This window comes from Narcine bancroftii, chromosome 1, assembly GCF_036971445.1.
Source record: "Narcine bancroftii isolate sNarBan1 chromosome 1, sNarBan1.hap1, whole genome shotgun sequence".
NCBI lineage: Eukaryota > Metazoa > Chordata > Chondrichthyes > Torpediniformes > Narcinidae > Narcine > Narcine bancroftii.
The window spans coordinates 121,214,549-121,227,345 of NC_091469.1; the positions used below are offsets into that span (position 1 = coordinate 121,214,549).

Sequence of the window (12,797 nt, forward strand, 5' to 3'; positions counted from 1 at the left end):
CTTTAGCATTTCTCACAAGTATTGGTAACAATCTACTGGTTCCTTTTAAGTTAGCTGATGTTTGTAGTATAGACATGCTAATAGTTGAGAGTTGTGGTGCAGAAGGGTGTGATACTGAGTTTAACATGTTCTCAAGAGAGAATTTTATGTAAATTATCCCTTTGTCTCCCATCTCTGATGTAATACCACACTGAGACTTTAAAGGCTGTTAAAGATAATCTGACAGCGCAGCAGTTACATACATGTGGGAAAGCTCAATGGAACAATATGGCTCATTAATCATCTTGGAGTCAACCTCCAAAAAAGCTCCACCACACTGGAAAAACCAGCATAGTCCAGGGACAGGTGTTTGGTGACCGAGTTAATTCTGTCAGTGTGGTTACTGCTAATGTTTAGTTATCTGTTTCTTTTATACTTGTTATCCCTTTGTTGGTCTTGTGGCATTATTGTGGTAAGTTACTTTATACTACTGTTGTTTATGTATCTTGTCTTCCTCTGCAGCTGCAGCAAGGAAGAATTTTGGTGCATCTGTACTTTGTACTTGTGCATATGAAAATACACTCTCAAACTTGTGTGGTTTTTTGGAATTTAAATATAATTTTTTTTATTGTTAGGTCTATCAGGATTTGAAAGGCGATCTTCAAATTCATTTGTTCGGACAAAAAGGTGAGGAATCGTGATTACATTGCAATATTACTGTTCAGGCATTGCAACAAAAATATTTAAAAAACATAAGCTTGTGATAGCAGGGGTGTGATCATGGTTGCAATGCAACTAGGAATGCCTTAAGGATTATAGGTCCCGTTTGATTATACTTGGCTGCCAGCAGGAGACTGCAGTATGTTAAATCTGTAATGGAGACTTGCAGCCTCATGACATGCCTCATGGTATGCTTCATGGTACTGTTTACAACAACTTTAAAGTAAAGAACCTTTTCATTCATTCATGTGTTGTCCAAGAACACACACATACAAATACAAAATGCAACATGGTGTCAGAAGTGGGATGAAGGAAATTAAAAAGAAATCTAAAGTCAAAGCAACTGATCAGTGAAGAGAAGCTAACAAAGTGAAAAATGGAAGGATTACATCCATCAGCAAAGCTTCAGCTGTCAGGTAATGTGGCTGAAAATTGAAACAGATTCAAACAACATTTTGGATTGTATTTAGTGGCAGTCGGAGCTGACGAGAAAAGTGAAAGCATCAGTTTTCTTGCATGTCATGGGTGATGAAGCCCTGAAGGTGTATAATAACTTCACATTTGCTGCTGAAGGAGACAAAATGAAACTGGAAAAAATAATGGAACAATTTGAGGCATACTGCATACCTAAACGCAATGTGGCATTTGAAAGGCACAGATTTTTCACATGTACAGAAAATGGAAGAAAGTATTGATCAGTTTGTGACTGAACTGAGAAACAGAAGCAAAACATGTGAATTTGGTGGACTGACTAACTTGCTGATAAAAGAAAGACTTGTGTGTGGTATTCCAGATAATAGTCTAAGGTAAAGACTGCTAAGAGAGCAAAATCTAGACCTGGAAAAAGTCATAGTACTCTGTAGGGCTACAGAAACTGTAAAGTTGCAGGCAAAAGAGCTGCAACATGGATGCAGTGAGCAAGAACAGACATAAACCGTTTAACAAAAAGCATACCAAAGTGGAAAGAGAGGCGTGGCCAGTGAACAAAAATGAAAGGGACAATTGAAAGCCATGTTGTCGATGCAGTACACACCTACCAAAAAAGTGTCCAGCATATGGTAAAACATGCTATATGTGCAAAAATAGCAACCATTATGCCCATTGCTGTAGGAACCAAATGCAACAAAGCAAAGTTCATGCAGAAGATGAAAGGGAGATAGAAGAATTCTATGTAGATGTTGCAAGAAAGAAAACAGACTGGATGTTGAGATTAAAAGTGAATGACATATACATTTCAGTTAAATTGGATTCTGGAGCACAAATTAATGTAATATCATAAACTGATTTTAAAAAGATTTGACCCAGACCAAAGATGTATGGAACAAAAGTGAAGGTGACAGGATATTCAAGTGCCGATATACCAATGCAAGGAGAATGCATGGTCAAAGTGAAACACAAGGACAAGAGAACATGCTAACATTCATTGTGGTACCAAAGGATGTAGAAGCCATACAAGGTTTAACAGCCTGTGAGAAACTGAACATGGTAAAGAGAGTCCTCGTTGCGGAAAGCGAAGGAGAGACAGTCTATGATGAACTCTTGAAAGAGTACAATGACCTATTTCCGTGTCTAGGCTGCCTTCCAGGAGAACACACGATCAGAGTGGATAAACGTTTGCCACCGATAATACATTCATGCAGAAAAGTTCTATTTGCACTTCAAAAGCAACTAAAAGCAGAGTTGGACAGGATGGAAATCCTGAACATGATTCAGAAGATAGATGAGCCAACAGAGTGGGTGAATTCACTTATTGTTGTGGACAAAAAGAATGGAAAGCTTAGAATTTGCCTGGATCCAAGAGATCTAAACAGAGCAATAAAGAGAAAACACTTTAAGCTTCTGACATGAAAAAACCATGTCACAGTTTGCAAATGAAAGTTTTTCAACAAGTTATATGCATCATCAGGATTTTGGCAGTTAAAATTGGATGAAGCAAGTTCAAGACTGTGCCCATTCCATAGTCCATTTGGCAGATACAGATTCCTAATTTTACCACTCGGAATTGCCTCAGCTCCTGAAGTGTATCACAAAACTATCCACATGGTCTATGAGCACCTGGACGGAGTTTATGCCTCATTGGATGACATCATAATATGGAGAACCACAAGAATGGAGCACGATGAGAGACTAAGGAAAGTGCTGGAAGCAACAGGGAAAGCAAACCTGAAGCTGAATAGAGAGAAATGCCAGCTTGGGGTGACAGAACTAACATTTGTAGGAGATATTATTGGCATTAAGGGCATCAGACCAGATCCCGGAAAGTTGTTCGCCTTTGGGAACATGCTAAGGCCACAATGCAAAAAGGACATGCAGAGCTTTAATGGAATGGTCAACTATACGGGTAAATTCATATCCAACCTCTCAGAAAAGATGGCTCCATTGAGAAGATAAACCGAAAAGTACATTGAATGGGAGTGGAGCCATGAGCATGAAAAGTCATGGAGGGAACTAAAGAAACTGCTCACAGAGTTACGACCCAGCAAGACCCATCAAGATATCATCAGATACATCACATAGTGGGCTCGGTGCATTTTTTCTGCAAAAATATAATGGTTGGCAACCTATTGCATATTCATCATGCTCAATGACAGACCTGGAAACACGATACGCTCAAATTGAAAAGGAGATGCTCAGCATCACATACACTTATGAAAAATTTCATCAGTTTGTGTCAGGACAAGCAATTAGTGTAGAGACTGACCGTAAGCCCTCGATTGCATTGTTCTAAAAGCCATTAAATGAATGTTCACTAAGAACACTCTATACACTGAATGTGGTGTACATTCCGGGTAAGCTAATGTACACAATAGACACGTTGTCTAGAGCTGTTGACATGAGAGAGCCCACAAACAGCAAAATGGATGAAGACATGAATGCCTTCGTGGACATGATCACAAGTGCACTGCCCATATCAGATGCAAAGATGGAGCTCATAAAGTCAGAGACAAACAGAGATGAAACACTGAGACAAACGAGAAAAAACATCTTGGATGGATGACTCAACATGAAGCAGGACTGCTCACCTGACGTTTCAGAGTACTGGAACTGCAGGGCAGAGCTATCAGTGTTTGAAGACATCATCTACAAAGGAAGCAAAATCCTTATCCCAAAGAGGCTGAGAAAAGAGATGCTAAAAAGAATCCACGGAGGACATCTCGGAATCTGAATGTATAAGAAAAGAGCACAAGCTCTGGCCAAGAATCAACAATGATATAACAAATGAAGTGTCAAACTGTACAATATGCCGGAAATAGCAAGCAAGCTATCCTGCAGAACCACCAAAGCCACATCCAACACCAAACAGACCTTACCAGAAGGTGGTGCTGACCTATTTGAATGTCAAGGGAAGGACTATCTTGTAGTCACAGACTATTATTCCCTATATCCAGAGGTGTGTAGACTGAACACCACCACTGTAGATGCTGTAATAACAGGTATGAAAGCCATATTCTTCAGATAGGGGATGGCAAGCGAGGTCTGTACAGACAATGGACCCCAGTTTTGCAATTTAAAGTTCCAACTTTTTTCCAGAGTGTGACTTTGTACACACCATGTCAAGTCCTCATTTTCCATAGTCCAATTGTCAATTGGCAGTGAAAAGACTGACATACAAGGCAAAAGACAGTGGAACAGACTTCTACCAGAGCATGCTAGTACATCGCTCAATGCCATTTGAGTGTGGTATGTCACCAGCACAACTCCTTATGGGATATCGGTTAAGATCAAACCTACCCATTCAGGAGAATCTCCTAAAAATAAAAGAGGGGGAGAAAGTGAGGAAGTTCAGACAGATGAAGGTGCTGTTCTGCTAAGAAATCGTTGAGATCTTCAAATGGTACCAGCCACAGTAGATGGAAAGACGGATACTGTAGAACAACCTGAATGCACATCTGAGAAGACATTGTCGAGGCAACAACTCAGATTCAAGAACAATCAATCAGGAGATTGTCAAGACATGTGAATCCTCCTAAGAGACTCATTGAGCAAATTTAAAGACTCCTGTTATAGAATGAAGTAGTGCTATCTTTTTCACTCTTCAAGTTTTAGTGTATGTAAATGTGAACATACAAAACAAGTTTAAAATATGTTAACAATGTTGCTAATAATGAAAATGCAAGTTCTTGGTGTTAAAATTGCAGAGTTATACAAAGAAAATAAGTTATTTAAAAGTCAGCTACTTTTGTTTTAAGAAAGGGAGATGTAATGATAGTGATCATGTTTGCAATGCAACTAGCAATACCTTAAGGATTATAGCTCCCGTTTGATTATACTTGGCTGCCAGCAGGGGCGAACACAGAGTAGGAGACTGCAGTATGTTAGATCTGTAATGGAGACTTGCAGACTCATAGCCTGCCTCATGATGCTGTTTACAACAACTTTAAAGTAAAGAACCTTTCCCTTCATCCATGTGTTGTCACAAGATGAAATAGGGGATTTAAATTTTCCACACATTGACTTGGACTCCCATACTGTAAAAGACTGGATGGCTTGGATTGGTCAAATTAGTTCAGAAAAGTTTTCTAAATCAATAGAGGTACCAACAAGAAAGAATGCAATACTGGATCTCCTTACAGGGAACAACAGACAGGTGACCAAAGTATGTGTAGGGAACATTTTAGGTTCAGTGATCGTAATACCATTAGTTTCAAGTTAATTTTGGAGAAGGATAGGTTGAGATTGAGATTCTAAATTTGAGAAAGGCTAATTCTGAGGAAATGAGAAAGGATCAAGAATGTGTGGAGTGGGATAAGTTCTTTATCAGCAAGGATGTGTGAGGTATGTGGAGGACATTCAAAGGTGAAATTTTGTGAGTTTGTATGTTCCTGTCTGGTTTGCAGGTATAGGGAACCTTGGTTTTCAAGGAATGTTGGGGAAATGGTTCGAAAGAGAGATGTACATCAGGTATAGGCAACATGGAGCAAATGAGATACTTGAGGAGTATAAAAAATGAAAGAAAAACTTCAAGAAAGAAATCAGGAAAACTTTTTAAAAAACCAAGGTTGCTTTGGCAGATAATGTGGAGGAAAAGCCTAAGGATTTCTACAGGTATATTAAGAGCAAAAGAATAATAAGGGACATCATATGGTCCCCTTGAAGATTAGAGGGGTTAACTTTGTGTGGAGCCAAAAGAGAATGGGAGATCTTAAATTATTTTTTTCCATCAGTCTTCATTCAGGAAACCAACACCGTGGGAAGTGAGGAAACAAGCAGTGAGGTCATGGAACCTATACAGATTAAAGAGAAGGATGTCCTTGGTGTCTTGAAAACAAATAAGGGTGGATAAATCCACAGGGTCTGACAAGATATTCCATCAGATCTTGAGGGGCTCTGGCAGAAATATTTAAAATGTCTTTAGCGTGGCTATGGTGCCGGAGGATTAGATGGTAGCTCGCATTGTTCTGTCGTTTATTAAATGCTCCAAAAATAACCCTGGCAATTATAGGCTAGTGAGCCTGACATCAGCAGTAAGTAAATTATTGGAAGGTGTTCTAAGAGATCAGATATACAGTAAAAACTCGATTATCCAAGATGGTTGGGACCGGACCTATTTCAGATGAATGTTTTTTCAGAGAACTGGTCATTTTTTTAAAAAACAGCCCTGTAGCAACAGCAAATCACTTGTAACAGTGTTTAAACCACAACAATCAACAAGGAAGGCTTTTTAAGCATTAAAATAATGTTTAATTCTTACCAAAGAAATGCTGGCCACGACTGATCGCCGACACTTCCCCTCCGAGGCCCTGCTTGAGCCAGGAGCCTGAGAGTCCCGCTCTTAGCTGGAAGCCTGAGGTCTACTGCTGCCACCGCTGGGAACCTGAGGTCTACTGCTACCACTGTGAGCCCAATGTCCCCAGACAGTTTGGCTCGAAAAAATTTTGTATAAATGAGGATTTCTGATTTGTCTTGGATATCCTCATTTATCCAAAACAAAATTAAATTTCAGATAACAGGATTTTGGAGAATCTAATTTCAGATAAATCAGAGTTGTACTGTACAATTATTTGGATAGCCAGAAACTGATTAGGGATTGTCAAAATAGCTTTGTGCGTGGTAGGTCGTGTTTAACCAATTTATAGAGTTTTTTGAAGAGGTTACCAGGAAAGTTGACGAAGGAAAGATCATGGATGTTATCTACAACCAGGGGTGCAGTGCTGTTGGAGCTTGTCAGACTTCCTTGTCACCATTTTTGGTGAAATCCAGCACCTAAAAAATTTAGCACTCTGCACACTAGGTGAACTGGATTTGACAATGGCTGGACAGGAGAAGCTAGAGAGTAGTAGTGGATGATTGCTTCTCACACTGGAGGCCTGTGACTCATGGTGTGCCTCAGGGATTTGTGCTGGGACCATTGTGGTTTGTCATCTATATCAATGATCTGGATAAATTGTATTTATGGAACCTTTACACCTGGCTTTCTGTGGTAAATTGGATCAGCAAGTTTACAGTTGGCCCTAAGATTGGAGACTTTGTGGACAGTAACAAAGGTTTTCAAAGCTTGCAGAGGGATCTGGATCAGCTGGAAAAATGGACTGAAAAATTGCAGATGGAATTTAATGTACACAAGTGTTCGGTGTTGCATTTTAGAAGGAACCAAGATTGGTAGGGCACTGAAGAGTGCGGTGGAACAGAGGGATCTGAGAATACATATACATAATTCCCTGAAAGTGCTGTCACAGGTGGATAGGGTTGTAAAGAGAGCTTTTGACATATTGGCCTTCATAAATCAAAGTATTGAGTACGAGTTGGAATGTTATGATTGATGAGACCAAAGTTCAAGTACTGTGTACAGTTTTAGTCACCTAACTACAGGAAAGATATCACTAAAATAGAAAGAGTGCAGAGAATATTTACTAGGATGTTGCCCAGACTTCAGGAACTGAATTACAAGGAAAGGTTAAACAAGTTAGGATTTTATTTCCTGGACCGTAGAAGAATAAGGGGAGATTTGATAGGTATTTAAAATTATGAGGGAGAATAAATAGAATAAATGATGACAGGCTTTTTCCACTGAGGGTAGGTGTTACACAAACCAGGGCACATGGGTTAAGAGTGAAATGGGAAAAGTTTAGGGGGAACTTCTTCACCCAGAGAGTGGTGGGAGTGTGGAACGAGCTTCCAGCTGAGCTGGTAAATGTGGGCACAATTTTAACATTTAAGAAGAATTTGGACAGGTATATGGATGGAAGTGGTATGGAGGGCTAAGGACTAGGTGCAGATCAGTGTGAATGGGCAAAAAAAAATGGTTTGGCACAGACTAGTAGGGCAGAAGGGGCCTGTTTCTGTGCTTTAATGTTCTATGGTTCTATGTTGACTCCATATAGCACAGAAACACAATTTGTCTCTAGTTCTCAAGGTTGCAAATACAATCCTCTCTACTTGTCTTTCAACCAATATCTTATTATACTAATAAGCTTGAATATTAGTGACTGAAGCAGTTTGCTTCACGAAGAGTTGTGGACTCAGAAATTAAAAAGTGCAACAGAAATGAAAGCGTCGTCGTTTTCTTTTTTGTAACATCTATGCAAGAATTGGTGAGATTGAAATATCCAGGAGAGTCTCTTCCTCTTGCTTTTCCCCCAGAGAAATTCACTGTACAAACAATTTATCAAAATAAACTTTAAACTACATTTGGACCCTCTGATCATTTTAAAATACATAGCAACCCAGGGTATTTGGAAGACTAGTTCAGTATTACATGTTCCATCACTTGACAAGTTCAAAACCGACAGTCTGATCTGATCATGCAAAATTTTGCTATTGTATTCTACTTGATTGTTTGGAAATCATAGTGTAATCTTAAGTTGAAGATACTTGATTCTTGTCATTGCCGCTCACTGCTTTGTTTTAGTAAATACGTTTATTTAATATTTGCTTTCAGGTCTGGATCTGCATCCCAACAGTCAACGACAAAGAAAGTCAGGTGTAAAAGTTCCATAAATACAATTGACAGATTTTTTAAATGAATGATCTCAATGTTCCCAATGGTTGATTTACAATCATTTTGAATTGACTATATTCAGCACTTTTGTTTATCTATTTAGTAAAATTCTACAAAATGAGCGATATTACCTTTATTAGGTTGTTAAAGAATTGTTCCTCACATAGGTCAACTATATTTTAGGTGTCAATAAATCATGCTTCACCAATATAATTAATTTTATCAATTGAATTTAATTGTAAAGAATAAATAATAAAATATTGTTTATAGGGACTACAAATTTTGAAATAAATAATATGGTACTTAAATTATGTAATATTCAAAAATGTAACATTATAGTTGTATATTTTTCAGTTCTTTAAGTTTGTTATTCATATTTTAAGCTATTTATTAAAAAAACATTAATTGAGCTATTTTACTAAAAATTTTAAGAAATTCTATCAGTGAAAAGGTACTTACTGTTGATGTTTGATTCTGTCCAGCTGTACTCAAATATATTGTTATCTGCATTTGTGATAGTACAGATCTATCACCAATGTACATAGTGTATATAGTTACTGTATCTAGACTGTGCTTACAGCGATTGGCTGAGAGCTAAGCCACACCTATTATCTGGGCCTTAAAGGGTTGTGTCCCTAGCCAGGTCGGATCATTCCGGACTGGTCGGCCACCTGTGAAGAGCTCCGGTCTTTTGCTAATAAAAGCCTTGGTTTGGATCAAGTCTTTGGTTCTTTCGACGAGCTCTACAGCATTAAAATCCACATTATCTGCTTTTAAATATTATGAAGTACTTGACTCGGTGAATTCAAAGAGATCCAAAAAGTACTAAACATTTATGTGACAATTTATTCTCAAACAATTATTTTTAAGCATTAGCTCTTGAACTGTATTGGAAGAAGCTCTTTGATAAACCAATTACTTGCATAATTAATTTGGGTTAAATGCATTAGTAAACTCAATTGGGTAAGGGGTAGCATGCAAAACAGAAAATCAAGCAGGAGTTGGCAATTAGACACTGAGCCTACTCACCGATTCAATACAAGAATGGCAGCTCAGTGTCGTTGCCACATTCCCACTCTCTTGTCATACTCATTGCTGGTTTTTGTGTCTTGAGATTGACTGCTGTGGGGGGGGGGGGGGGGGTCGAAATAACCTCCTTGCATCCAGCCTATTAAGTCCTGTCAGTTTTGCATATATTCCATGAACATTGTTCAAAGTTCAAATTTATCGTCAGATTACGTATATGACATATGCCACCCTGAAATTGTTTTTTCTGTGGTTCAGGCAGAATTTCTACTTATCAGTAGTACAAACTGTACTCAAAAAGATATGTATACAAATGAGAGAAAGGAAAACAAACACTGCAAATATAGAAAAAAAAAATTCAGTAAGAGTCCTTAAATGAGCCTGTTGCTTAGGAGTCTGATGGTGGAGGGGTAGCAACCGTTCTCAAATCTGGTGCTAAGAGTATTGTGGCACCTATTCTTCTTTCCTGATGGCAGGAGCGAGAACAAAGCATGTGCTGGGTGGTGTGGATCCTTGATGAATAATGCTGCTCACCGACGGTGGGTTCCATGTAGATTTTCTCGATGGTGTGGAGAATTTTACCTGTGATGTCCTGGCCTTTGTCCACTGCCTTTTGCAAGGCTTTCCAGACCAGGCCATGATGTAGCTGGTCTGCAAACTTTCTACTACACATCAGTGGAAGTTTGCCAAGGTTTCTGATGTCACACTGAATCCCCGGAAACTCCTGAGGAAGCTGAGGCACTGATTCTGCTTTTGTCACAATGACATTAATATGTTGGGATCAAGAAAGGTCCTCCGAGACCGTGACTCCCAGGAATTTAATTTTGTTCACTCTCTTAACCTTGTGATTCTTCCAATGATCTTTTACCTTCTGAAAGTCTAAGATCAGCTTCTTGGTTTTGGTGACAATGAGTTAGAGGTTGTTGTCAATGCACCATTTTTCAATCAGCCAAGTTTCCAATCTCTTTCCTGTATGCTGACTCGTCGCCCCTTTTTATACACCCCTCCACTATCGCATTGTCAGCAAGTTTATAAATGGCTGAGTCACGCAGCCGTTGGTGTAAAGCGAGCAGAGCAGGAGGCTAAGTACGCAGTCCTGAGCTGTCTGGGTACTGATGGAGATTGTGGAGATTGCCAATCCAAACTATTTGGAGCATACAAATCTACTCAATGATCGACCAATCCCTTCCCACCCTCACTGTCCACACCCCCTCCTTGCAGCTTTTACTAAGGGTCTTTTAATTGTCTCTATTGTAGCAGAATCAACCACTACCCCAGCAATGGATTCCAGATATTTACCACATTCTGTGTTTGGGGGTGGGGAAGAACTGTCTCTAATGTCACCCCTACATTTTTCTCTACTAATTTTAAACAGATATCCTCTGGTATTGGCCATTGCTGCCCTGGGAAAAGGTGGTGACTCTCCACCCTATCTATGCCCATCATAATCTCATTTCTTCTTTCTTTCTTCCTTAGCTTGGCTTCGCAGACGAAGATTTATGGAGGGGTATGTCCACGTCTGCTGCAGGCTTTTATACACCTTTATTAAATACCCCTCATCCTTCGTCACTCAAGGAGAAAAGCCCGAGCTCATTCAACCTTTTCTCATAAGATGTGTTCTCTAATGCAGGCAGCATCTTGTTAAATCTCTTCTCCACCCTTGCCTAAGCTTCCACAACCTTCCTCTAATGAGGTGACCTGAACTAAACATAATGCTCTTAACTATGGTCTAACCAGAGTTTTAGAAGGCAGCTCTTAAACCAAGTCCCCTGACAATTGAAGGCTAGTGTGCCCCATCCATATGGAAGTAAAACATTGTTGTTGAAACTCAGCAGATCAAATAATGTACTTTTCTAGCAAATATGCAAAACCAACATTTCGGAACTGAGCCCTTCATTAAGGTATGACAAAATGTAGGCAGGTGCCCGAACAATATTGTGGGGGGAGAAGCTCAGTCCCGCAGGCAACAGGTAATAGGTAGATAAGGGAGGGAGGGCACAACAGCAAATAGGAGGAGGGCAAATGTCTTTGAATAGAGAGGGAAGGAGGTGGAGAGCTGGAGGAAAGAAAACTGAGGAAATGGGAAGGGAGAACAGGAGTGGGGTAATGGAATCTGTACTAATGCCATCCGGTTGGAAAGTGCCCATACAGAAAATCAGGTGTTGCACCAGAGATGGAAGCCATGAGGCACAAGATGGTGGCAAGTAGAGAAGAAGGCAATGTGGCAGTGGAAGCGAGTCTGGGTCATACAGGTGAAGAGCAGCAGGGATTACAAATGGGGAGCAGTGAGATAGCATCTCATAGATCTCCTTTTGGAGAGCAAAGGAGAACTCTTCAGGGTGGACATCCCTCTAGGGGTTTTCACAGAGTTTTGCAGTAGGAGTAAAATATGAAAGTTTGCAAACACCATGATTGAATGCTGGAGAAGTTTAGCAGGTCAAACAGTGTACTTTATATAACTTTATAAGCAACAACTAATTTTCCCTCTGGGTACTCTCCAACTGGATGGCATTAACGTCGACTTCTCTAGTTTCTCCCTTCCTTCCCATTCTCTCTGTCTTTCCTCCAGCTCTCCACCCCTTCCTTCTCCATTCACAGAGCAATTCTCTGAAAGCCTGAAAGCAATCTGATTCTAACCAATAAACCCTGTGCCTACCGGGGTCAAGCAAGGCCATGTTGTCGCACAAACCCTTTCTTCATTCTTTCTCACTCCAGCAGACTCCCCACTAAGGTGGAGCTTACCTACAGAATGAATGGAAAACTTTTCAACCTTTATTGTCTCTACTCCAGGATTATGGTCACTCCAACCTTGGTTGTCAAACCACCATTAACAGAGAATGCTTGCATATGTGCACACTAAGAGGCCAAAGTGCAGGTGTCTTTGACTCATTTGTTGAATGGCCCTTATACTAAACACTCATAAGATAAAGTTCAGTGTCAACCTCCCTGAGTTGCACAGCACCCAACTTCTCCACCCCCACCCCACCACCTCTCTGACAATAAAGATGCAAGATGAGGTGCTAGAAAATGTCAATACTTTCCACCTCTCAGCAGATATAGATGACAGAACTCATCACTGTCTGCAGTCCACTCGCACAGGAAAAGGACTGTTTGATCAACACCACAAATATAG

The 12,797-nt window shown here is 39.8% G+C and overlaps 1 protein-coding gene across 7 annotated transcripts in view; it reads left to right on the forward strand.

The window, feature by feature from the left end:
- The window catches only part of polk (polymerase (DNA directed) kappa), a 142,369-nt gene extending 133,020 nt beyond the window's left edge, over positions 1-9,349 (forward strand). For 6 of the 7 annotated variants that reach the window (XM_069937479.1, XM_069937512.1, XM_069937484.1 and 3 more), the window contains 2 exons: positions 615-666; positions 8,579-9,348. In XM_069937479.1, the coding sequence (XP_069793580.1) occupies positions 615-666; positions 8,579-8,663 (137 nt within the window). In that variant the 3' untranslated portion in view covers positions 8,664-9,348. Of the gene's footprint in view, positions 1-614; positions 667-8,578 lie in introns of all 7 variants that reach the window. The other variant, XM_069937518.1, reaches the window with a different exon arrangement.
- Positions 9,350-12,797: the final 3,448 nt, after the last annotated feature.